The sequence below is a fragment of the Macadamia integrifolia genome, chromosome 4, assembly GCF_013358625.1.
Source record: "Macadamia integrifolia cultivar HAES 741 chromosome 4, SCU_Mint_v3, whole genome shotgun sequence".
Taxonomy (NCBI): Eukaryota; Viridiplantae; Streptophyta; class Magnoliopsida; order Proteales; family Proteaceae; genus Macadamia; species Macadamia integrifolia.
Window position 1 is genome coordinate 7,954,941 of NC_056560.1, and position 25,719 is coordinate 7,980,659.

Consider the following 25,719-nt stretch of genomic DNA (forward strand, 5'->3'; position numbering starts at 1 on the left):
AAGGTATCGGCTGTCTACCTGATGTACCAATATAGATCGGCCAAGCCAAAGCGTCTTACATGCATTATGTCCACTACAAAGACAATCCATCACCCAACCTACCTTTATGAAAGGAGAAAGAGCCAATATCGAAGAATCAAAAAGCAAAGTCGTTATGAACGCTTGGCTGCCACAAGCCAGTTATCCCTATGATAACTTTTCTAACACCTAGTCCTGTCGTCATAATTGCTGCTAATGATTTCATTCTTCAAGTTCAAGCTACTTAAAATAACTTGAAGTAAACCATCCCATTGAATTAATAGAAAATGTGGAAAATTACCTATAATATCTTCATTTGAACAATGATCAAATCTGGAATAAGGTAGGATTCTTGCTCCCCTTTCCATTCCTCAAAATTTTTGCATTACTAGGTCCTCAGGATGGATCAAATGACCCAAATGGATTTTTTTTCAATAGTGGAAATTGTTTCAGTGGATAATGTTAGATGGAATTGGGAACCTCTCTCTCTCTCTCTCTTTGGGGTGGCAGCAAATAAGACAAAGATGAAAGAGTAAGAATGCATTACTTGATTGTCAAAATGTAGAGCAATTGTAAAGCCTTTTTCTGGAAATGGGAAAAAAAATTTTCATTTACCATCCCACACCTTCTTTTCTTTTGGTGGATGGCAAAGTTATTAATGAAGGATGCAATGCCTGGTAGTGAGCCCAACCATCTTCCAGGATGGAACAAATGCTTGCGGTCCCCCATCCCTGATTAGAAAATCACTTTTGGGGAAAAAATTTTGCATACTTGTGAAACTGTTTTTTTTCCTTCTAGATCATCAATAGTTCTTGTTGCCCTTGGGGGGGGGGTAGAAGGAGGCTATTTGTTGTATGTCAAAGTTTCAATTGTTGGAGAATATAAATGACAAGAATAAGTGGTCATTTTTTGTGTTTTTTCGTACTTTGCAAGTGGAAAGTAATTGGGTCTAGTTTTTGGGGTATACTCTCCCTTCAAAATTTGTATTACTATTTACTAACACTTTTTTTTCTGTAAGATGGCATAATCAAGTAAAGCCAGGACCAGTTCATAGCTGGTTCAACCTCATTGATTTGCTTCCTTCCATGCTGGTCTTGGTCCAGGTGTAGAGAATCTTTATCCTTAATGACAGCTTTATGGACTGTTTTGGCAGATCTTGGAAGGAGACCTGCTTCTTGGATGTGTGTTTTTCTAGATTTCATATTACCCTCAGAAAATCCCATCTTTTTCTTCATGTCCATTTTTTTGACAAGGTGGTCCTTGAGGCCTGAGGCTACAAGTTGCCTTGTATGGTTGTATGTAGGCCCAGATCCGAGAAAAAGGAAGGGGACAAAAGGGGAACCCAGGTGGAAAAAGAGGGAGGCGGATAAGAGAGGTGTACTCTGTATGTATCTGGTATTGATGCCCTGGCCCTTTGCAACTGAAGTGAGCGCAGTGCAAGTTGCAACTTGTCGGAGTATTATCTCTCCCTTTTCGTTGATATGAAACCAATCTTGGGCTCCCCACATGTTACAAACTTAACCAGTTCTAGTTTCTACTTTTGTAAGTTTCTATAGACATGGTAGCACAAGTGTGTGCACAAACACATAGCAGTCACATATTCACATAAAGACAAATAGCTGAAAATTATGGCTAGAAGAGTCATTTAATTGTTGCCTAGTTGTCAAGGTGGCTGGTCATCGCCTTTGCTTGCCTTGGCACCATGACAAATATGATTTTTAATACATCAATGGTGTGGAAACAAAGAGTTCGTTTAGTGAGATGCATGAAGGGAATAACATATTATAGATAGGGTTAAAATCTACCTACGGAAATTTGCAGGTATGACCTTGTGTACCATGTTTTAACAATCCTTTGAGAAGTTCATGAATGAACATAGCTCACTTATCCTTCTCAATTCTCATGCTTTCTCGGTGTCTTTCTTTGTAATTATGTATTTTGGGTTGGTGGGAGTTGCCTTATAGTTCTTTGATAAATGTTTCCATAATGTGCTTTATTTTAACTGTAATTATAGGTATTACCAATAGAACATGCATCTGTGGTTTTCCGTAGTCTTGCTGGGTAAGAGGAAAATACATAGCTGAGAGGATGTGCAACATGGGAGGCTATGTTTATTCCAATTTATAACTCCAGTTTGAGGAAAGTATTTTTCTTCAAGCCGAGTCCCATTTGACCATGGTCAGGAGTGATACTTCGATATGAATATTACCTTCTGTCTTTTCTATCTTTTTAATCAAGCTTAGCGACCACTAGCTAGCTTCATGGTTGTTCACTTTGATTGGATGCACTTTTTTTTTCAATTACAATTGCCTTAAGATATATACTTTTAGGCAGTGCCTTCAGTCTGATTGATTTGCTTTTGACCCTTTATTATTGAATTTAACATCCATTGGCTAAGATGAACCTCTTCTTTTTCACTTTAAAGATAAAATTGGTGTGCTGATTCTTCGCTGTAATTTCATCTTAGTTGTGCGTATATTTGTGTCTTTGTCTTTTTGCTTGAATTGCTATTTATATTCATTTGCTTGGTAAATCCTTACTGGTATTCCATTTACTTCGCTTTCTGGCAAAGCAATTAGAAGATAGCAGTAAGATACTGAACTCTCTTTCCTTGTGTGTTCCTCTTTTCTCTGATGTGGCTAACTACTTTTCCACATTCGCAGGGGTCGGAAAGAGTTGCTTGTTATTGCGCTTCTCAGATGATTCCTTTACTACTAGTTTTATTACAACCATAGGGTGTGTAATCAATAGCTTGGACTTTTAGGATTGTTTGTAGTCCTCTCATAATTTCATACGATAGCTGAAAGTCGGATGCCTCTTTCAGGATTGACTTCAAGATTAGAACCATTGAGCTTGATGGGAAGCGCATCAAACTGCAAATATGGGATACAGCCGGTCAAGAACGTTTCCGTACAATTACAACAGGTAGCTAGCTACATGGTTTTCAAAACCGGACCAGGCATCAAATTGAATAGGGCTCAGTTCTGGTTCAGAGTGGTTTTGACTGTGGTTTGATCTGTCAAAACATGGTTAAAATAATTAAAAATTTGAAAAGTCAAAATGTAGAGAAATAAATAACTGAAGTAAGAGGTCTGAGGTTTGATTCTTCATGACTTTATAGATGCACTCATACCTTGAGTTTATATTCAAGGAATCATTTACACCAAACCAGGTCGTTCTCAAAAACCAGATGGTTTTCAGAAGACAGTTTGATTTTGGTTATTGAACAATGTGGTCCTACACCTGGACCAGACAAAAAAAGAGGCTATTTCTGGTTCTGTCTGGTCGACTGGCGGTCTGGCAAGTTTAAGAAAATATGGCTAGCTAGTTCAATTAACCCTGATTCTTCTTGGAGTCTGGAAATTTGTTGCATGTAAGCAGGTTTTTAACAAGCATCATGCCTTCTTTTAGAGTAATGAAGTACCATATCTAGAATACTGAGGTGGAAATTTTGCACCATTATTACACTTGATTATAATAACAAAAATTTGTATCATTTGAATTATCATGTTTCATGATGATCAAGCTAAAGCTGTGAGGAGGGGTGATTACTTCATTTGTCACAGTAGTAAGCCATGGAAGAAGTAAGGTCAGTACAACCAGAAAAGCTTATTTGGTTGGACCAAAATCTGCTTTGTGGCTTGTAGGATGCAGCCCTAAATTTTGTGGACGGTTGTTCAAGGTAACCTGCCCTCCTGTCATGTTTGTTCCCCAGTGGAGTTGGAAACTGGCAAAATAAAGCTTTGAATAGCCAGGTCTATGGGAGAACTAAAAGACAGGCCATTTACATTAATGGCTGAAAATACATGGGTGAATTGACATATATGGGAGTGTCTTTGATTGAATCTGAGTCTCGAATTTAATACATGGTCAGTCCAGATATTTGCTTTTCTATCCAATGGCTGGAAACACCACATCATCCTGCCATGTGGCAGAATGGGCTGACCATATAAGGTTTTATCTGGTTGGGGCCATGTGGCAAATTTCCCTAAAAATTGATATGTTGCATAAGCAGTGCGAGCCAATATCTAATTGGCCCCCTTTTTGACCAAAAATATACACAGATAATCACTGTCAATGCCACATTATTTGGGAGCGTCAGAAAGCACACAAAAGGTTATCCCGCCCAATATGTGATTAGATCATACCGTCAGATTTTTGGCAAGAGATTAGCTGATATATACTTAAGATTATATTTTAAGGCTTCTATGTTTTTCATTTGATTGTATCACTTTTTGCGTAGCTTATTACAGGGGAGCCATGGGTATATTGCTGGTCTACGATGTGACAGATGAATCCTCTTTCAACAGTATCCACTTCTTATTTTCACAGTTTGTTTTCCTTTTCTTCTGGGTTTTCCTCTTGCTGAGACCATACAGACAGGTTTCCTTAAAATTCATGTATATTATAAAGACAAAAGAGTGGGAGTGGAAGCAAGCCCATTTGTCTTTACATATTTTGTGATCCTTGATAAAGGACTTCTGTAGACATCAGAAACTGGATTCGAAACATTGAGCAGCATGCATCTGATAACGTTAACAAGATATTGGTGGGAAACAAAGCTGATATGGATGAGAGCAAGAGGGTAATACTTAAGCTAAGACCCAAAGATCCAATGTTATTCCTTTTCAAGATGTGGTTATGACTTCTTGTCTTTTCTGGTAGGCTGTGCCAACATCGCGAGGCCAGGCACTAGCCGATGAGTATGGCATCAAATTCTTTGAGACGGTAAGCACAAGTTGCATATTGGCCTTAAAAGGACTACAGTACATTGAGCCTCTTTTTGACTTCGTCTCTGCAGAGTGCAAAAACAAACTTCAATGTGGAGCAGGTTTTCTTTTCTATCGCTAGAGACATAAAGCAAAGACTTGCTGAAAGTGACACGAAAACAGAGGTAAATATTTTCCTTCTGGAGCGGTCCAATTTAATTCCAGATATAGATGTCAAATGATGCCTATTTTTGATTGTCCTATTTTTTGCAGCCACAAACCATCAAAATCAGTAAGCCTGATCCGGCTAAGAGTTCTGGGACGGCTCCAGAGAAATCTGCTTGCTGTGGTTCCTGAGATGTTACAAAGATCAAGGGTTTGCACATTTCGCATGTTCATGTGGTATAGCATTATAACACTGGGAAGTCGTTCCTGGTTGAGAATGATTTCTAAGGGCCCCTTTTGCCCTTGTTTGTTAAACTTATGGGTATTGTAATTTCTTCCTCAAGTTTGTAGATTCTCCTAAATGCTTTCTAAGCTTTGGGTTACTAGTCCAACAGGTACTCATCTAACAATTTTATTTGGGTGGTTTCTATTTTGTTTTATTGCTTGTAGCTGGATGCTCATCAATGTTGAGCTTGGCATAACAGTAACCTATTTGTTTACTTTTATTGGTCACCAATCTCGAAAGCTAACCTCAAGCCCCGTTCGAAATAGTAATAGCTGGCTTCTACTGCTTGTCTGTTCTATATATCTAGTGTTGTCCATCTGTATCTGAAACTTTCTGGCTTCATTTATCTCGTTGAAGCTGTGCTTCCAGTTGGGAGGGGTCTCTATTGGAGCTTTCTTGCAAAAGATCCAAAGGTTTAGACATTGAAAAGAGTAGATGTAGCTTCCTCTTGGTCATGGTTCTCTCCAATAGAATTCACGGCATTTGATATTTGACTAAAATTTGGAGTGATACTGGGGTTTTTAACCTATGCAAATATTTGAGTCGGCATTGCACTATGTAGAAGATACGTATATTTAATTTTAATTTTAATTTTGATCATCATTAAATACAAATGTGACTGTTTGCATAACCTTATGCCAAGATGCAATATGATGGAGTCTTAATGGTCCAAAGACTGTTTTTCAATGATGAAATAGGATATCTGTTAATTTTTTTTTCTGTTAGTTTCTGAATGCAGATCCCTTTTTTCTTAAATTGCAATGTTTATAACCTCCATGCCATGGGGGTGTTATGTACTTGTATTTAGAAGAGCTACAACTCCTGTCAAAGCTTTTGAGTATGATTTACACAGAAAAACGATTTTTCAGTGTGAGATTCTGTCCATGCCTCCCTTCCTTGCTGTACTTTGTGATGGTATTCTCCTTTCTGGATTTGCCTTGGCTTAAGAGATCAACTTTGGGTTGTGAAACTGGGCTCATTTTGTTCACGTAACTCGTAATCTCGGATCGGATTTGATTACGTCGAATTCATTTTAATTAGTTTAATTGATAACTAATAACAAACTATTCTCAGATAGGACAAAGTTGAATATTTTTTCACATTACGGCAGTGTTTGGTATGCATTCTTGGAACGCATTCAGCATCAAGAATACATTCTGTAGTGTGAAACATGTTGTTTTGCATTCTTGCTGTCAAATCTTGGAATGTGTCCAAGAATGATGCTCATTCTGGAATGCCATTTTTGGTCCATTCTGTGTTCTCGTTCTGATAGTTTTGTCTGTGCAAACGTGAATGTGTGTGTGTGAGAGAGAAGATATATGAAGCTCTGCATCGTATTGTTCATACAATAATGGCAGGCTGAATCTCCTCCAAAATCGAATTTGTAGAAACGTTCCTTCAACAGGCAAGCATCACTCTCTCCTGAGATCTCCTGGAGCCCTTAACTGGTTGTCGCCATTGTTCTCTCCCCTGTTCTCTCTATCTCTCTGGCTTCCCTCTGTTGCAATCTCCTGCTAGCCCTATTTGCTGCAATCTCCTGCATCCTCAGTTCTTGTGCAGAAATATGGGGAAGAATAACTGCTTGTTTTTTCAACTTCTTATTATTTTCTCACAACTTGAATCAGAAAGAATATAAAATAGAGGAAAAATTTCAGAAATTTACCTCTGAAATATTGTTGCTGCTGTTTCTCTTAATTAAAATTAATAAATATTCAAACGTTGCAAAGACAAATATGGTCTTCAAATCCCTTTTGATCCAAGGATTTAACACTTCCTCCCATTTCAGAATTTAGGAAGGGGTTTGGATTGGTTTTCCCATCTCTCAGGTCGCCTATGAGTTGTTCCGTGAAATGCTGGCATGCAATCTTGGTGATATCTGTATTGAGGGTGTTAATTGGTTTGGCTTTGGTTTAAACGGTGTGGATCGGTTTGGTTCACATTTATTTGACTAAAATCATAACGGCGTCATTTACTAAATGGTTCCTCTTTCTGAAACTTTGACCGTTTAGTAAACGGTTTCGATTTTCACGGTGTCGGTTTCACGGTTTTAAAAGGTTTCGGTTTTGGTTTATTCCATACGGTTTGTAAAACGGTTCACAATCATTTTGTTATAACTTGCAACCATCTCTAAACTGAAGATCATAAGCTTATCCAAAAATAATTGGCAACTACAAATAAGAGATTTTATTTTGACGATGATATGTCTTAATTTGATAATCTAGTGCTATTTCTTTGCATGGCCAATCTTAAACATATAGAATTAATATCATACAACATACAAATCTTGCCCTCTACAGCATAAAATATTAAAATGACTGGTGGTTCGGCCAAAACACCACATCTGTGATAACATAATAGCATAGTAACATATATGGATTACAACTTCAAGATTTAAAGCCTAAACTTGAACTGAATTGCAATAAATCATACCAAAGCAGGATGAACACTTAATTCAATTGTTAATTGTTATAAGGATTGCTGCCCTTGCTTTATTTAATTGTTATACGGATTAATCGGATCAGTTTAAACGGTTGAAATGGTTCAGTTTAAACGGTTTCAATTCGGTTTGAAACCAACGGGTTTCGTGGTCAAACCGACATGACCCGTTTAGCTAATCGACCTGAAACTTGAAACCATAACTGTACCATTTACTAAACGGTTTTATGATTTTGGTGTAAACGGATCGGTTCAGTTTCGATAAACGGTTTTGGTTACAAATTCACATCCTTAATCTGTATTTGTAATCTGATGAGGGAAGTTTAAGAATAGAGATTGTGATTGTTGGTGATGAATTTTGAAGAGTGTGATTGTTGGTGATGAATTTTGAAAAGGGAAGATTAGAAAGCAAAGATAGTAATTTTTGGGAAGATGAGTAACGACAATTGGAGCTTAAATATTTGAGAATTGAAACGATGGTGGAGCTGAGATGATCTTGGTAGTTAAATTAGAGATGTGATCAGATGAAAGAGTTGGGTTTACTTGGCTTGTAACTTGTATTGCCCATGAAATGCACGAGCATTCTAAAACTAGGAATGCATGTGAATTGATCATGTACCTAAACAATGTTCTTATTCTCCACTATGAATGCATTCTCCATTTTGAGAATGAGAATGCACATTCTCAGAATAGGAAGCATACCAAACATAGCCTATATGTTCTCAGGAATGGTGACTTTAGACACCAGTATGAGTACACATTTGTGCTGATCTTTGATCACTTGAGACTATTGCCAGTGGTGTAAAGACGAGATTATTGATAATTTTATGATTGGTTTTCAGACTTGGGAGGTTTTTATGATTGGAGTAATATATTATGGATTTTGGTATACCAATGGTTTATGCCTCTTCAGTTGCAGATCAATTCATTGGATTCATGATATTTATATGTAAACAAAAGTGATGTTCAATAAAAAATCTACTTCCCATTCACAATAAATATAATGAAAGATACTTGATTGTGATTGGACAGAAATTCTAAGCTCATGGTATATTTAATAAGGGAAAAGGTTGGGTATGCTGTCGATATCAAGTATGCTACCACCCATTGTGTCTATCTCTCTCTTCCCTTTTTTTGAAATGACCCTCATGTCCTTCCTGAATGATACTCCATCATGTGTTCCTATCGGTCCTATTTGCTAGCATACTTAATATCGGCGGCATACCTATCCCTCTCCCATTTAATAAATAGTTTATAAAAAATTTTAAATTGGTATTATTATTTATTAATAATTATATTTAAAATGATTTCAAAAACATTTTTACATCCAATCAGTGATCAAGATTATTTGTATGTGATGTTTCGATAGTGTAGGGCGATAATAGTAATTAACATCATGCATGTACGGGCACTGTGTGATACTGTAAAGTGAATGTATTAAATCATACACTATTTCATTAGGAACTTAAAAGTTATTTCTGCTAAAAGTTCTCTTTATTTACAATTATCAGCATCTGCAATTATCGGTTCTTAAGAGTAAAGAATGCTTATTTGTATGAATTTTTGTTTTGCTGGTGTCAAGAAGAGGATGATTGATCTCCACCTCAACTAGAACCCATCTAGAGTCCTTAGAATCCTAGCTTCTATTCCCTAAAGAATCTTGTGCGGAGAATTTATTCTCGTTCACCTGCTAGCCTTAGAAATAGTATGTTTTCACTTGTTCTTTTCTTCTACTTGCAAGTGTCTCTCTTCACTCATTAGATACTTTTTTAGTTTATGTAGTGGAGTTAGACCTAAGGATCCCATCACTTGGCATTTGGACCGTTATAGAGATAGACTTTTGTAGAGGTTTTCTAAAGGCTATAAATAGTCAGGAGAGGAAGAAGAACAAAAGAATCAATGCTCTCTCTCCTACTCTATGCATCCCATTCTCTCGTCCTTTGCAGTGATTTCAGAATTAGGTATTTGAGCCCAGTGACAACAGGTACAAGAGTTGTACAAGAAGTTGTTAGTTGTTCTCTTCGTCAGCCATTTGCTCAAGGATATATCCCTATTCCCTCTATGAGATTGATTGAATGCTCTAATTATACGAGGCACGATTCTAGGATTTAGATTTTCTTATTTTGCCACCTATTTCAACTAGGGGTATCGGAGTCTTTCTCATGTATATTAGATTTTTTAACTTCAAACAAAGGTTTCTTAAATGAGACCTACTTCTATCTCTATTAAAATTCCATGTGCAAAATAGAGCATATTTCCTCGTGATAACAATAGGTCTATCAATGTTCACCAAAATAACAAGTTTATTAAGGTATTGCTATTGCTCTTGTACCAAAATAATAATAATAATAATAATTAAATTAAATTAAAAAAAAATCAGGTATTGCTCACACACGTGTAAGTATTTCATAACATTAAGTGTATCAATTAGTTCTTAATTTTTCTTTTTCTTTTTTTAAATCGTAGATGCACAAATGGGAAATCGAACCTGAGACCGTGGCTTAATCCACACAATCCCCAATTCGTCCTAACCATCCGGGCAACCGACGAGTGAATACAGAATAAATAAGAAAACACACACACGCATTCACACAATGCGTACGACAGGGTTCGATTCCACGACCTCCTTCATTGGATGTCGATTCCACAAACTGAAGCTACCACCACTAGGTTATCCTAGTGTTCGTAATTAGTTCTTAACCAGTGCAAACTGATTTTGGACATAAAGGAGAGTTAAGACATCCCAAAAATCTCACAATAAGATGTGATCCAAATGGTCCATGTGGTCCAGGTGGTCTGTTTTTAACATGTCCTTATAAACCATTCCCGCCACTTCCTACCATTACAGTCTCCACCTGAGCATACTCCACGGGTGATGTCTCTGACAACTCTGTTTTCAACAGACCCAAATTTACGATGGGATGCGACTGTCCCTGACAGATGATATTAACAAGGTAAAGGCTTACAAAGAGGTTTTTTAAGGAAATTATCTAATTTTCGAAAAAGCGACATATTGAATATAACTAATATTATAACCTTCGACCACTGAAGTAATTACTCGAACATGTTACGCATAAATAGTTTATTGGAGCCCAAACATACCCCACTTACAAGTAATTACCATACTCCAACTTCAGGCTTCTGGTTGTCTTCTCCGACACAGGATGTCGACTTGAAACATTCTTTCACTCTTCTTGCTATTACAAGGTAATATTGGAAACTTAGAACCATTACATAACTCAGGTTGGAAGACTACCAGAGAGTCGGGAGTACCAAGCAAGATCATCTGATAACTAAGACTCAAACTATTTAATATTCTTCCAACCCGAGTTTCGACCCACTTTTACAACAGATGAAATTAAAGAAATTGTTTCCCCAACAAAAACCACAATCCACCACCCAGGCTTTGAACGGCCCTTCAGAATCAACCCACAAACTCGTGCAATTGAATACAAGACACCGTTAACCCCAACATAGCACTACCAAGGAAAGGAGAAAACTGGAAGGGTTCAACTTTGGGCAGAGATGTCAAACCGTTGAAATAGTAAACTAGAAAAACCACCAAGCCATCTATCTACCTTCAGAAACATAATTTATACATCTCCAGTTAGCACAAACAAATTACATGTGGTTTTTGTTTACATGAGCATTTTCACGCATAGCATTGTTCACTTTGCATCCTCACACTCGTTATTTAAACTACTAGATTGAAGGAAAGATGATACAGCAAAGACAAGTAAGAGATTTACCCAACTTCTAAGCAATTTTGTACCCCAACAATTATTAGAACAGAGAAGAAATCATCATTTACATCACTGGATTCTGCTTGTCCATTGCCGTTAGTAAAAGCGTTTGGGGACCTTTGATTCGTGGCCAATGTTTCTTTTCTTTTTTCCAACAAATGTTTGGCCTGTGTACAGCTTCCTAAGAGCAACAACCACCGGTAGGAGTGGGAGGTGCCTGATATTCTTGTGGTTTCGGTTGTAAAATGTTCTTCTTTACAGTCGATCCTTCTTCCAACAAACTAGGAACCTCCATTATCTGTAAAATAATATGGTTAGAAATTCCAGTATCTGTAAACTATGAAGTTCAAAACACAACATTCTCCAATAAAAAAAAAAAAAAAAAAAAACTTCATTCAAATATCCCTAACCAATTACAGCTTCTTGTGCCTTCCATTCTGTCATGCTCTGGAGAAAATTAATTAGCAAAATAACAAAGTCCAATTGGGTTTGTACAGCTATCTTGGGTGACTCTCCAGTGAAATCTGATATTTAGCATGGCTGTAGATGCTTGCCTTCGGGCTCACCAAGTTAGAATAGGGAAAAAGATCCCTGCCAGATCGCGTGGTGCCTGCACCCAGACACAGAAAAGAGGGGGGGGGATGACACCCCTCTGCCCCCTGTGAAATATGAAAAACCCACCCCTGTTGATGCCCCCACCCATGCTCTACTTGGCACCCACTCTGGTGCAGGGGCCACGTGAACCGGCAGCGATCCCCCATCTGAATAGAATATTACAAGCCAGTTTCACGATGGCTTCATCTGGTTGCAAGACAAGTGAAATGAAAGAAGGTGAAATGTTCCAATCCTGATACGGCTTGGCCATGTGTTAGCCAATCCTACTGAGTTTGGCCGATACCTCATGGTATTAGTCGATCAATGTCATCACCATCCTACTGAATTTTGGCTGATACCTCATGGTATCGGTTGATCAGTATCAAGCTGATACTGATACATGATTACATGAGGTCCTCTCATGTATATGAGATAAATGATCTTCACAAGAATAATATATAGGAGAGCATAGAGCTCCATGTTTATTTTACATTAATTTTCTTTTGGGGAGGGAGGGAGTGGGTGGCTGCATGGTTGTCTAGGCACCAAGGCGACAAGGCATCCTAGTGTTTTCCCCCCTATCCCACATATATCTAGTATAGACACATCATAAACATCATAAACATCATAAGTAAATTAACAGCCATTTTAAGCGTCAGCAAATTAACAACCATTGTAAGACTGGCCGATTGTTCACTACAAACTAGCAGAAAAAACCAGCAGTTAAATATAAATTGAACAAATAATATTTCAGTAATTCAGTTCAATGATATTTGTGTGCGTTACCGTTTCACCTAAAAGCTTGAATTGTTAAAGAAAGACAAAGTAAATGTATACATCAACACTCCCCCGCACATGCAAGCCAAAATCCCATGGTCCTTACATGTGGAGCTCACACGGAGTTTCCTTCGTGTGGGACCGAGGGAAAAGAAATGTTGGGAAAACTCTCCCGATGCAATTCCCAAGATTTGAACACTCAACCTCCCTGCTCTAATACCATGTTCGCTACCATTTCATCTTAAGGTTCGAACTGTTAGGCTAGGGCACTGTAAATGTATACATCAACAATTTGATATGTCACATAGGATTAGAATTGATTCTAGTAGAGAATTAGCAATAAATGATAACAGTATAGCAAGGTTTAAGATTCATTATTCCATGTATCGCAAGCATTATAATTCTGTACAATGCCAAATAAAAAAGTTGGGTATGTAACCCAAAAGAAAAAAAGCAGCGCAAGGCACCCACCCAGCCAACTAGGCGGACCAAAACATCCAAAGAGACACCTAGGCAGTCGTCTTACCTGCATCCGGTAAGGTGAGGCATCACCTTGACACCTGAAGGTGCCTGGACGCCTAAGTGGCACCTAGACAACTACGGTTGGTTGTGGAGGACCACAAAGAAATTTACAAAATAAAATTATACAACTACTAAGGATATAAACTAATAGACACTCTCTGGCCTCCCCCTCTCCCTTTGCCTCCCCAATCAAACAAGAAAAAAAAGAGGCATATAAATGGACCATACAACTCTTGATTGATGGTATGAATAATATAATACAAGACTTGATTTATATATTTTTTTCAACAATAATCCGGTCATGAAGTCCCAAAAGTCCTTGGATGAATATTTTGGGTTCATGGTAATTGATCTCTAGGCAGAAGTTTTTTCAGAACCTCAAATCCTTCTGCCAAACAACCAACCAAAAGAGAAGTTATTGTATTTAAAAAAAAAAGAAAATCATTTCATTTATAGTACTTTATCAGTTTCATGTTCTGCTTCACCATCTGAACCTGAACTAAAAAAAGTAAAATTGGTGTTTATCAAGTAATAGATCTCAACTATACAGTTCTACCACGAAGTTTCAGTTAACTGATTATCAAAAGGAAGTGTCAGGATGCTAAATTTTGGAGTATAAGTTTATAATAGAGCTAACAATAGGGGGATGACAGAAATTTAACACGCTGGCACCATGTTTGCAGGTTCTTGAAAATCGAAAAAGAATGCACGAGTTTTGGAGAGCTTACCTTTAAATCAAGTTCTTCAAAGCATTTTTCAACATTTTCCCTAGTTTTTGCACTGCATTCTATAAATAAACATCCGTACTCTTGTGCGAAAGCCATTCCCTCCTCTTTAGTAACAACCCGTTCACTTTCCTGAAAACACCATGTGCCATTAGAATGTAAAGCAAATACACAGACAGCAGGAAAAACCAAAAAAAAAATCCATCAGCTACAATAGTACTATATTTTCATTTTATTAACAATGACATAAATTTAAATAAGGAGAGAAAAGGGGAAAAAAGAAAACAATGAAAGGAGCTCTAGTTCTCCATTATGAGCATGTAAGCCCCACAAAATCCCCCATTGGCTGATAAAACCAGCTGATAAATGAAAAGAACAAACAAATAGACAAGAAGTAACCAGTGCAAAAATTTCTTAGCTAAGTTCTGCTCAAGTACCAATCATATTCCTAGACCCAACTGACAACATCACTTGAACCCCTTCCCACAAAATTGACTACGGATATTTAGCTTTCTTGAAACCCTTAGACCATGAATAATGACCCTAGATTCGAATTTGTTGAAGTTGTAAACCCTGAGAAGATAAGTCCAAAGTATGAAGTGTCTTTGCAATAGAGTTGTTAATCAAGTGGCAAATATCCAGTAAACCTTGGTTTACAAATATCAACCAACAAATGCTATCACTATCATGGCTTCCATTTGGGAGACTTAGCATTGCCATTCAGTAATAATAGAAATACATTAACATAGGAAAAGACTTCCAAGAAGTACATAGAACACTGCAAAGTGGATGTGAAATTAGGAAATTGAATCCGCATAAGAGGTCTACATCTTGTATTTCAAAGATATGCAAAAAATTACTTCTAGCCTCCTGTATACCCCCTATGAATTTTTGTAAACAGTGAAAGAAATAGAGGTCGGGGAAATGGCATGTATTGTAATGGAAATAATAAATGAGCTCAAAACAGACCAATTGCTTCCTAATAGCTCGTATTCTAAGATTCTTCAAATAAAAAGCTGTTCCCATGCGCCTCCAAGTCAAAATTAAAAGCCTTCAAATTACAGAAACATGATCAGTAATTATACACTGCTACACTTCCATTGTGATTAAAACTGCATTTTCCATGTAGTGGAGTTTCATTGCATCCAACAGACTCCAGAAATGTAAGAAATCTGGCCATGTTCTCAAACGATTTGCACATGTTCTGAAGATTAGAGCCAGACGCAGGAAAGGAAATGTTAAAGAACCTCCACCATTACCACCCCACCCACCACCCCCCCCCAAAAAAAAAAAAAAAAACACACACACACACACACATGAGATGTCTCTGAATAACTCTGATCTTAAACTCATCAAATGCTTCTCATATTGAGACATCCCTTAATGAAAACAGAATAAATGAGGAGAAAAACCCTTTTTGAGAAATAAAAAAAGAATAGAAAACTACTCTATGTGGAGTAAGAAAAAAAAGTATTTTTAAGTTTACAAAACAAATGTGGAAAAAACCCCTCTTCCAATAGCTTTAGCACTGGTTAGGTGATCATCACGATTGATGTTACTTCTTGCTGATTTGACATAAAATTATTCCAGTTCTGTCAGTCCACTCAAAAGATGGGAATTCACTTCCCATAGATGCTGGCTGTTTCAAATTTCAACAAAGTGGGAGCTAGGGTCTGGGCATTGCCTAACATCTCTAGTTTAAGCACATCTCTAAACTGTTGTTGCACTTCATGAGTGTGTCAGGTGTGAAGGGAGGGGTGGGGGAATGAAAGTATGAAAAATAGTTTAATATCAACCATCTGATTTTGAATTCCTTTTTCATAGAGCAAAAAAGCCCAATGAAATATTTCCTTCACCTTTTCATTAGTTTTCTATCGAAAGCAGATGAGCCTGCTTGAAAATTCATTTGTTTACTTGTCTGCAATAGAAAACAGATAGGCATGTGGCATAGGGCAGAAGCTTGAACCCACATGTAACTAGAAAGTAAGCAAAGAAGAACCATACAAAAGGACACATCAAAATTGCACTATAAAGATTTTACCTCATTTAGCATAACCAATCCAAGAATCAAGTGAATGAATGTCAATCAGGAAACAGTATTCATATGATTTAATAAATAAAGGACCATTAATTCAGCAAGCAGGACTGAGTGAAAAAGGAATCTTCCTCGGAGAAGACAAAGGTATGCATAGGAAACAGAGATACAATACAGATCTTACCTTATCAATTTTATTCCCAACAAGCATCTTTATGCAATCCTGGTTAGTGGAGTAAAGTTCTATCTCCTTCGCCCACACTTCCGACAAGTCTGTAAAGGTTTCTCTCCGTGTGACATCATACACTAAAATGAGAAGTAAATCTTGAATTAGATAATTTCAATTCACGAAAGAAGGGAAGTGGCCATAGTTATAAAGACTTTGGTGAAGTAAAGAAGCTCACACATAAAACGATAGAAACCTATGTTCAGTTCAAGTAATAGAAGTTTGCTACTTCTAGTGGTTCTGTTGTCTAAAGCACAAAAGTGTGGTTTAGCTATCAGAGTTCTATGAAAGCTGAGAGTGATTCGAAATTTATTTCTTTCCAGATTTTGAAGAATTGCTTCTACACTCTCTATCAGGCATTTGATGTTTAAGAGAGCACCAGGCAACACCCAATTTTTTTTTTTCTTATGTACTTGTGCTTGGACATGTTTAAGAGAGAAACATGCAATAAAAACATGCCAAAATCACTAATAAATCAGCAATTGGACATGATGTTGTCAAAGAGAGGACCAGGCAATCCGAATGACCAATACCAAAAAAAAAAAAAGATTCAAGCATAATACTGGAGAAATATGATTTTCCAATTCAGAATGACAGAATCAATATGATTTCATGTTCAAAGTAGCATACCAAGAATGATCCCTTGGGCACCTCTATAGTATGAGCTTGTTAATGTCCTGAACCTTTCCTGTCCAGCTGCAACGGAACATGACAATAATCAAGATTCCTTCAGTTGGATGTCACAAAGTATATTCCTCTTCAAATATTATGTAGCTAAATACTGTACTAAGATCATTAAAGTCGAAGAACAAAAATATTAAGAGCATGCACTGAGTATGCATCAAGTTTCTTTCTACTTACACTACCTCAGAATCAGAGCCAACAAAAGTTTTCTAAAAATAAATAGATAAATAAAAGGAAAACCCCTAACCCATGGGGAAAGAAAAGGCATGACGTTTCAAATATTCTGCTTTGGTATAATCTGCAACTATGAACAAGCTAACAACAATAATAATTACTCTTATTCTATTTTATTTAATTTTAATAAAACTTTCGCATTTTAACTAGCAACCATGTGAATAAGTATAAAAAATAATCAAACTTCCTCTTCCAAGGATGAATCTTCTCTAAGCAAATGGCATATTCAGCTGCATAATGAACATTTATTAGCAGTAAAGATTCGAAACCAGAGAATACTCATTTATACTTGGTAAAGATGTACAAAAGTAACAAAGACAAAGAAAGATCGTGATTCACATCATGATGACTAATGACTGCCAAACAAAATTTTTTGCTGGTACAAGCAAGGAGGAGAATGAGTGACGGCGAGGGAAGGTTTCACTAATACCATTCTCCCACCCTCTTGGAATCATAGTAAAACTGCAATTGATCAGACCTGCAGGCATGGGGCTCATAGTTTTTAGTGCTAACAGGGGTGAGTACCCATACCATGATCAACTGTACCAACTAAGGTATAACAATTTCTGACACATAGGGATGGGGCAGGCATGTAAATGCTTAAGCCTGCTCCATTGCAATCCTTTAAGTTTCAACACAGGACTTGGGATTAACTATATGCACCAACTTTGGAAGGGCCAATATAGGCCGCAATAAATATGATGCTTGTAACCATCTGAATAGTAATTTGAATTATACCACAACAAAGATAAGAAGATGATAAAATATTTCATTTTCTCATCAGCAAGAGGAACTGAATTATTTGGATATTTGGATACAACGTAACATAAAATTACAGAAAAGAGAAAATTCCACCAAAGTGTAATCACTACAAATGGATACGCATGAAAAAAGGCTATAAAAAAAAAAACAAAATGTATAGTTCATATCCATACCAAGTTACCAACCCCTATGGTACCCCCAAAAAGGAAAAAAAAAAAGTTACACTGAATAAATCTACAGTATAGTATAGCTAACAAAACCTGCCCGATCAATCATGTGGTCCCAACGTAAGCACATAGCTTGATCTCATGTATCATTGAAGAGGTGGTCAAGGCCTCTTGCTTAAACAATTTCTGGGTAAGACCCATACCACCAAAGGTAGAATTTTCTTGTGTTGTGGTGCCTGACAAAAGTGGATCTTCTCAAACCACAGAATTTAGATCGCCTATGTGGTGATCTTTTCCATCACTATGAGATCTCTAGGGAGGTATGGTGTTTCTTCACAAAGCTTTTTAATTTGGGCTTCACCATGGACACAAGTTTGGCTTCAGACAGTACAGGCTTCTCAGAAAACTCTAATCATCCTCTCAAAATCTGATTGTTCACCACTTACTACTTTAGCTCCCCGTTACCAAATAACAGCAGTTTCTTATAATACCCTTTGGGAACACACACCCATTAGTCTCACCATAATAATATTTTGTTCCATTTCCCACCCGAACTCTTATTCCTTGTGAGAACACCACCTGCTAATTGCATGATTCCTTTCCAGAAACCAACTTCATGGATGCCATTCACTGGCAAGCTCCCCAGCTCATTAGGTTGCCCAAATTTTTCTGCAATTACCCTGCCCTACTGTATCATCAACTGAAGAAAAATTTGAATGGAAAACTAAACCACCCCCTACCCTCGTTGGATTGGCAATAAAAAAGGCTCCTATTTCATAAGATAGAAGAAATATACAGGAATAAAGATTAACTAAGAAGAAATATGCATCAATCAAAGTCTGTTGTTGTTGTATACATCAATCAAAGATTCATTCCCCTAAGGACAAATAATTAGATGCACTATTTTTTTTCATGGCTCCTGTTATGCAGCACTATAAACAAATATTTTGCACATTTTGCCAAAGCAACTATTTTATCTCTCAAGCTTGAGTTGTAACTGATCATGGATGACTTAATAACCAAGGGCAATACATAATGTCATAAGAGTAAAAAATTTATGCAAGATAAAAGAAAATATATAAGAATGGATTTAAAAGTTCAACCCATAAGGTCAGACACAACTTAAGACAGACTGGGAAAGACTAATCACTTCTATTTATTACCTGTATCCCAAATTGTGAGCTTCAATCTCTTCCCACCAACCGTGAGATGCTTAATCTTAAAATCCACACCTGGAAATGGTTAAGACAGGGTTATATCAACATATGATCAAACATGTAAGAAAAATTGAATGACCAAAATAGGCGTACTTAAAGCATACTATCACACCATTAAAACCAAGAAGTGAACAATACTACACTGACAACCTGAATGGTTAAAGATCAGGAAGTGCATCTATGATGGCACAAGATCATGTATCTTCCATATAATTAAATAACACAGTTTGATTAACTGGCTGTGCAGTGCACTGTAAAGGATGCAGCAGTCTTGAGTTCGTTAGTAGCATCAGTCTTTGACAGTAATTTTCGATCCTGCATACAGAGAGCCATAGCTCGTAATATCATACAATCTGGATCCCATGACCCCACAGATTTTTATGACAAGCTAGGTCTAACTCAAGTGTGATTTTGAACTATCTAAACAGTCAAACTACGTATTCTCCTCTAACAAATTATCTGAGGAAATAAGATCAAAGTTTCTAATGTAAATTCAGTTATCCATCTAGAGATAGTACTTACATGGATCCAAAACTTTAGCCTAGCTGAGAATTACATAAATCATACACGTGTATTTTCCGTGAACATTTATTATCCTCCTCTCTCTCTCTCTCTCTCTCTCTCTCTCAAGTCTCAAACAAATTCCTAACCACAGTTACATACTCTCTCTCTCTCTTCTAACGAACATTCTGGAGGAAAATACGGTCTTAGTTTAAATGAAACTTAAAACCCTGCCAAATCAAATATAAGGTGTACGCAAATGTCGTATGGAAACTATCTTATTGCCTGCAAGCATTACAAAGAGGTTGGAAGAAATTCTGGAATTCATCGATTAAAAAGACTAGAACGAAAAGCTAGACCGCACGTTATCACTGATTTCGGCTCGGGCTAATTCGATGATTAAGGAATCCCTGAGTACTCAAAGCCTTAGAACAGTAAACTTGAAACTACTTTCGAAATCGATCGCGTTTGAAAGACATTCGCGAGCATCTCATCAACATAAATTCCAACGACCGTCAGTCCACGAATTATGATTCTTCTAGCAGGTTTATAGTGGCAGAAAAATTAATCGAAGAAATTTCAAGTAAAAAAAATAAAAATAAATAATCAAAGAATAGGCCATCTATATCTGCAGCAATTCCATCAGACAAACTTTGAAGCAAGTAATAATAGTGAAGCATGCCTGCATGCACGAATGAAAAAAAAAAAAAAAAAAAAAACTTATAAGCACACTTGCTCTCGACCTTGAAATTAAGAATGCAGAGCCACAAGATTGTCATCGGAAGATGAGCAGAGCTCAGAAAAAAGATATAAACTACTCTAAAATCCATTTTCATGAATGGAAGCCGTACCGATGGTGGGAGAGAGTTCCTCAACAGGGTTGGAGATGAAGCTGGCAAGAAGACTGCTCTTACCGACGGCAGAATCTCCAATCAACAAGATCTTGAAAGAGTAATCGTAACTGTTAGCATGAGCCGAAGACGACCCCATCATCACCCGAACTCGAAACTAAGATCTCTTCCTTCCTCTCTGCAACTTCTCTCTCTCTCTCTCTCTCTCTCTCTCTCTCTCTCTCTCTCTCTCACGCTCTGTCTGCCTTAGACGAATATTGTTCGTCTTTGGTAAGAAGCCAGGTGGGAGCAATATATAAAGCTACGGAGAGAAAAGGAATGGAAAAGAAAGGAAAAGAAAATGAGGGAACAAAACGGAGACTCTTGTGCTTGGAGCACAGGTGGGGCTGGTGCGCTCTGTCACGATAGACAAGTGCAGAATAAAAGCAAAGGAAAAGGCATGGGCATCCACTGAATGAGAGAGAAAGAGAGTCCAAAAACGATGGAAAGCAGCAGACAAACGTATTCTTTTCTTCCGTCACTACTCGATTCTCTTCCTTCTCTTCCGTCGTTCCGGTTCCTTTCCCACCTGAACCCCCAACACCCTCACCATTCTCGCCTGGAGCCCACCGGCTCAGAAAGGAAATAATGGTGACCGTCGGGGTAAATCGGGAATAAAAAAAAAACTAAAACGGAACGGCGGTTACTTTATCTGTTTGGAAGTCCTTTTCTTTGAATCTTATTTTGAACTTGAAGAAATCAAACAGCTGCTCGTAACGACTCACGACCAAATTTGACTCGAAATGACTCAGCACCCTGAGCTGGGGCGTTTTTTACACTTCATCTATCTCCTTGATTTGCTCATAGCTTAGCTGAGTATGCCTATAAGCGGCTATCCTTTTGCCACGTGCGTTTACGGACTTTTACGTGGCACTTAATTGTTATTGGCAGTTTTTCCGATGCTTTGATAAATTGTTAATAAATTAATTAAAAACAACTTAATTATAAAGTAAACCGAACGTTGTTTTCTTTTTTTTTTTGCTAGAACCAAAACGCTGTTTCATGAATAAAGTGTTGGCTGTCGAGTAGTGGCTGTGCGAGTGGAAAGTGGACGGACATGATAAACTGTAGGATCATATTGGACACGTGTCTAAGTTAGTTTCTGATATGAAAGATTATGATTCTTATCCTTTATTCCTTTATAGGTGTTGCTGTCGAAAATTCGTATGAGCTAATCCTGCACAAGCACAAACGGCAAAGGCCCGGAGCTTTTCCCGGGGTTAGTCCTCCGACGCTCAAGTTAGGGATCGACTACACAGTTTTTGATATAGGAGTAATGGTGAAGGTGTGGATGCTTACCTTCTTCCTTCCTCTCGGGCCCTCTTATATAGCTCTTAGGGTTTAGGGTTTTCCCTTTCCTTCCAAGAGTCCTTCTCGGGTCCACTTTCTTCCCTTTTAGAGTTCCACTCGAATACGTCATATCCTTTTGGCGGGGAATATTTTCTTCAAGCAGGTGATGTGGTAGAGTCCTTGCAATCCCTATCTGGTGAGCGACACGTGTCTCGGTGGGCGACGCGTGTCCTTACCCTTACTGAGCATTTGATTTGGCCGAATCAGGAGCCCCCATACTCCCGCTAGGAGACTCTTCCTGTGGGAGTAATCAAATTTTTCGTAATAATAATTTTTTTTTGTGCCTTCGGCCTTATTCCTTCGGCTTTAGCCTCTGCTTGCGACCGAGGCCCACGGTCAGCCGAGGTAAAGACTTTCGGTCAGTTCGGCTCGGCCTTACCCAGGTGTCCGTTCGAGGTGGGGACCTTCGGTCTGGTTCGCTCGGCCTTGCCCTGAGCCCCCAACCGAGGTGGGGACCTTTGGCCAGGTCCGTTCGGCTTTGGCCGAACTCCCAACCGAGGTGAAGACCTTCGGTCAGGTCTGTTCGGCTTTGGCCGATCTCCCAACCGAGAGGGGGACCTTCGGTTAGGTCAGTTCGGCGTTGGCCGAACTCCCAACTGAGAGGGGGACCTTCGATCAGGTTTGTTCGGCTTTGGCCGAACTCCCAACCGAGAGGGGGACCTTCGGTCAGGTCCATTAGGCGTTGGCCAAACTCCCAACCGAGAGGGAGACCTTCGGTCAGGTCTGTTCGGCTTTGGCCAAACTCCCAATCCGAGGTGAGAAGCTTCGGTCAGGTCTATTCGGATTTGGCCGAACTCCCAATCGAGGAGGACCTTCGGTCAGGTCTGTTCAGCTTTGGCCAAACTCCCAACCGAGAGGGGGACCTTCGTTCAGATCTGTTCGGCTTTGGCCGAACTCCCAATCGAGAGGGAGACCTTCGGTCAGGTCTATTTGGCTTTCGTCGAACTCCCAATCTGAGGTGAGGACCTTCGATCAGGTCTGTTCGGTTTTGGCCGAACTCCCAACCGAGAGGGGGACCTTCGGTTAGGTCCGTTCAGCTTTGGTCGAACTCACAACCGAGAGGGGGACCTTCGGTCAGGTCTGTTCGGCTTTNCAGCTCTATAGAATGTTTTTCTTTCTCCTATCGGGTTAGGTTTCGATCTAGTTTTGCTCCTATATGGATATTGTATCATTGGGGGTTTATTTGATTGTATTATTTCTTTGTTTCTTGCTCCTATTTGTATTGTTTGGGGTTATAAACTTCGAAGTTAATTACTTGTAATCTACTCCTACATATGTATATATATATATATATATTCCTAATTGTCTAGGTTTGGGAGGCAAATACTTTATTAGATTTTGGATTCATAAGAGGGCATTTGGTTCGAATTTTCCATCGAACCACATTCTATAGAATCGTGTTTCTCATTAAAAAAATGATGATTTATATCAACATCCCCTGTCGTTTGCCAAAATTATATAATCCCCCCTAAAAATCCAAAAATTACATTTAAACCCACCCAAACTAACACAATGAGAGATGTATTAGTTTTTGAGATAGAAAAGATGATTTTACCCTTCTTCTTCTTCTTCTTCTTCTTCTTCGTTTTCGGTTTAACGAAAATCTAATCAGCCTTCAAAGACGGCGGCTTTCGCCCCAGGGAGCTTCTTCTTCTTCTTCGTTGTTTTGGGTCTAATGAAAATCAAATCAGCCTTTGAAGACGGCGGTTTTCACCTAGGGAGCTTTTTCTTCTTCTTCTTCGTTTTGGGTATAATGAAAATTGAATCAGCCTTTGAAGATGGCAGTTTTCTCCCGAGGGAGCTTTTGGAGGTCTAAAGCTATGTTCGGATGCTTGATGGCATTGTGTGGACCACCACCGGTTACGATGGAGGAATAAAACTCAATCCCGAGTATAGAAGATTAGGAGATCACGTCGAATCCGTTCATGTTTCATCTCCTTTCCTTTCGATTTAATCGCCATAGATGTCATGGTGGGAGTGTTGGATTTTGTTTCCATAGGAGAATCTCATACCTTTTTTCTTCAAATCTGTGTCTGTTTTTTGTTTTTTCAATAAGAATCAGATCAAACAGACCGATACTGATCCAAATTGATGGATTCAATCCGATCCGATTCCTCAAGACTTTTGTTTATACAACCCACGCCGGAAGCCCAAGTCGGCAAAGCCCGGAAGAAGTAATTAACACTTCGTTTCTCAAAATCAAAAGAGGACAAATTATTATATTTCATCAATCAAAGAAAAACCGTTTATCGGTTGATCATTTTTTTGTAGGTATAAGGTGTTTAATCCAGTCCTATACACCTTAGAATCAGAGAACAAGGATGCCAATCTCTTCAACTGCGTTTAGATTTGATTTCTATATAAAAAGATCCATCTTTTGGTGGAAATCTCATTTCTTTTTTGTGGGTTTTCGATTTTGTTTATTGGGTTTTGAGGATTTAATTGGATGGTGGTGGTGGGTTACAGAGAGGGCACCAGAACTCGTTGGAGATGATGCCGGTGTTCTTTGCATTGCTTTTGCTTGGAGGGCTTCAATGCCCTGTGGTTGCAGTTGGGCTTGGCTTTATTTACATGGTTGGTCGATACTGAAGAAGAAGAAGAAGAAGAAGGAGGAGGGTAAAATCGTCTTTTCCATCTTAAAAAAATAACACCTTTCTCTTTGGATGGATTTAGATATAATTTTTTAAGTTTTATGGGGGATTATATAATTTCGGCAAACAAAAGGGGAGGTTGATGTAAAAAATCCTTAAAAGAAATTGTTTGGTTCATATTGACAAAAACAGTGATCCGGAGTCCGGGTGTTCATTGGAATCACCCATATACACTAGAAATGGGGATGCAATTGGATCAACCGGGTTAGGTAAATCTGGATCGAATCACCTGATTCCTGGGTGCATATAAAAACCCCTGAATCAGAATCAGAGTGATTTCACTTATCGGGTTTTCACCTTTTCCATCCTTCGAACACAGGCTTCTGAAAACCGAACGTGGGTGAGATTTCGGGTAGAAATCCTCTGAAATTCGCATCGGTGCAATTCCGTGCAATTCTACCCCAGGCGATTGACACGTGTCCCTGGGGTAGATCCACGGTTCAGATTTAATCCCCACAAACCACTGAACAAACCCTTTTCAAACCAAACCAGTGGAGACCAAACCGAAACAAACCGGTTCGGTTCATTATTTCAAATAAAAATGTGATGTTTTTCCCTCTCTCTCTCTCGACTCTCTCTATCTCTCGGCCTCTCTCTCTCGACTCTCTCTGTCTCTCGGCCTGAAACCCGAGATCTGCAAGCAAAAGCTCAGATCTCGGTCGACCTATCTCTCGACTCTCCATCTCTGTTCCCTCTGTCTCTCTGTCTCTCTGTCTCTCTGTCTCTCTCTCTCTCTCTCTCTCTCTCTCTCTCGACTCTCTCTGTCTCTCGGGCTCTCTCTGTCGATCTCGAATCTTTGAAAATCTCTCGGCCTCTCTCTCCCGATCTCGAGCTCCCTATCGGTTCTCTGAAAATCTCTCGGGCTCTCTCTGTCGATCTCGAATCTTGACTCTCCCTCTGTTCGCCGCTCAACGCGAACAACTATCTCTCTGTTCCACGCTTTCGAATCTCCCTTTTCGTCGCTCGACTCCTCACTCTCTAGGTTCGGCGCTCAACGTCACTCTCGATCGCTCTCTTTGTTACAAAG

At 38.5% G+C, this 25,719-nt stretch overlaps 2 protein-coding genes across 3 annotated transcripts; one reads left to right on the forward strand and one right to left on the reverse strand.

Moving 5' to 3' along the window:
* Nucleotides 1-2,681: 2,681 nt before the first annotated feature.
* Nucleotides 2,682-5,447, forward strand: LOC122075086 (ras-related protein RABE1c-like; the record flags this gene model as incomplete). Its single annotated transcript, XM_042639982.1, is given in 7 exon segments — nt 2,682-2,754; nt 2,843-2,943; nt 4,262-4,327; nt 4,506-4,603; nt 4,684-4,746; nt 4,820-4,912; nt 5,001-5,447. Coding segments are annotated over 7 exon segments (578 nt in total), but the record flags the coding sequence as incomplete, so codon positions are not given.
* A 5,742-nt stretch (nt 5,448-11,189) lies between these two features.
* On the reverse strand, nt 11,190-21,180 carry LOC122075385 (ras-related protein RABC2a-like). 2 transcript variants are annotated; one of them, XM_042640376.1, is made up of 7 exons: nt 20,898-21,180; nt 20,653-20,857; nt 19,247-19,315; nt 16,867-16,932; nt 16,195-16,316; nt 13,979-14,107; nt 11,190-11,655 (listed from the first exon to the last, which is right to left on the reverse strand). In XM_042640376.1, the coding sequence occupies exons 2-7, from the start codon at nt 20,792-20,794 to the stop codon at nt 11,539-11,541; spliced, it is 645 nt and encodes a 214-aa protein (XP_042496310.1). In that variant the 5' UTR covers nt 20,795-20,857; nt 20,898-21,180; the 3' UTR covers nt 11,190-11,538. The 2 variants fall into 2 exon arrangements, with proteins under 2 accessions (XP_042496310.1, XP_042496309.1); XM_042640375.1 differs by having other exon boundaries at nt 20,653-21,180.
* Nucleotides 21,181-25,719: the final 4,539 nt, after the last annotated feature.

Excerpts from the sequence above, each read along its gene's own strand:
- LOC122075385 (XM_042640376.1), bottom strand. The coding sequence starts at position 20,794 with ATGATGGGGTCGTCTTCGGCTCATGCTAACAGTTACGATTACTCTTTC. Across the intron at positions 16,933-19,246 it reads GCTCACAATTTGGGATACAG|CTGGACAGGAAAGGTTCAGG; the intron begins GTAATAAATAGA and ends GTTCCGTTGCAG. Across the intron at positions 14,108-16,194 it reads TTGGGAATAAAATTGATAAG|GAAAGTGAACGGGTTGTTAC; the intron begins GTAAGATCTGTA and ends TGGTGTTTTCAG.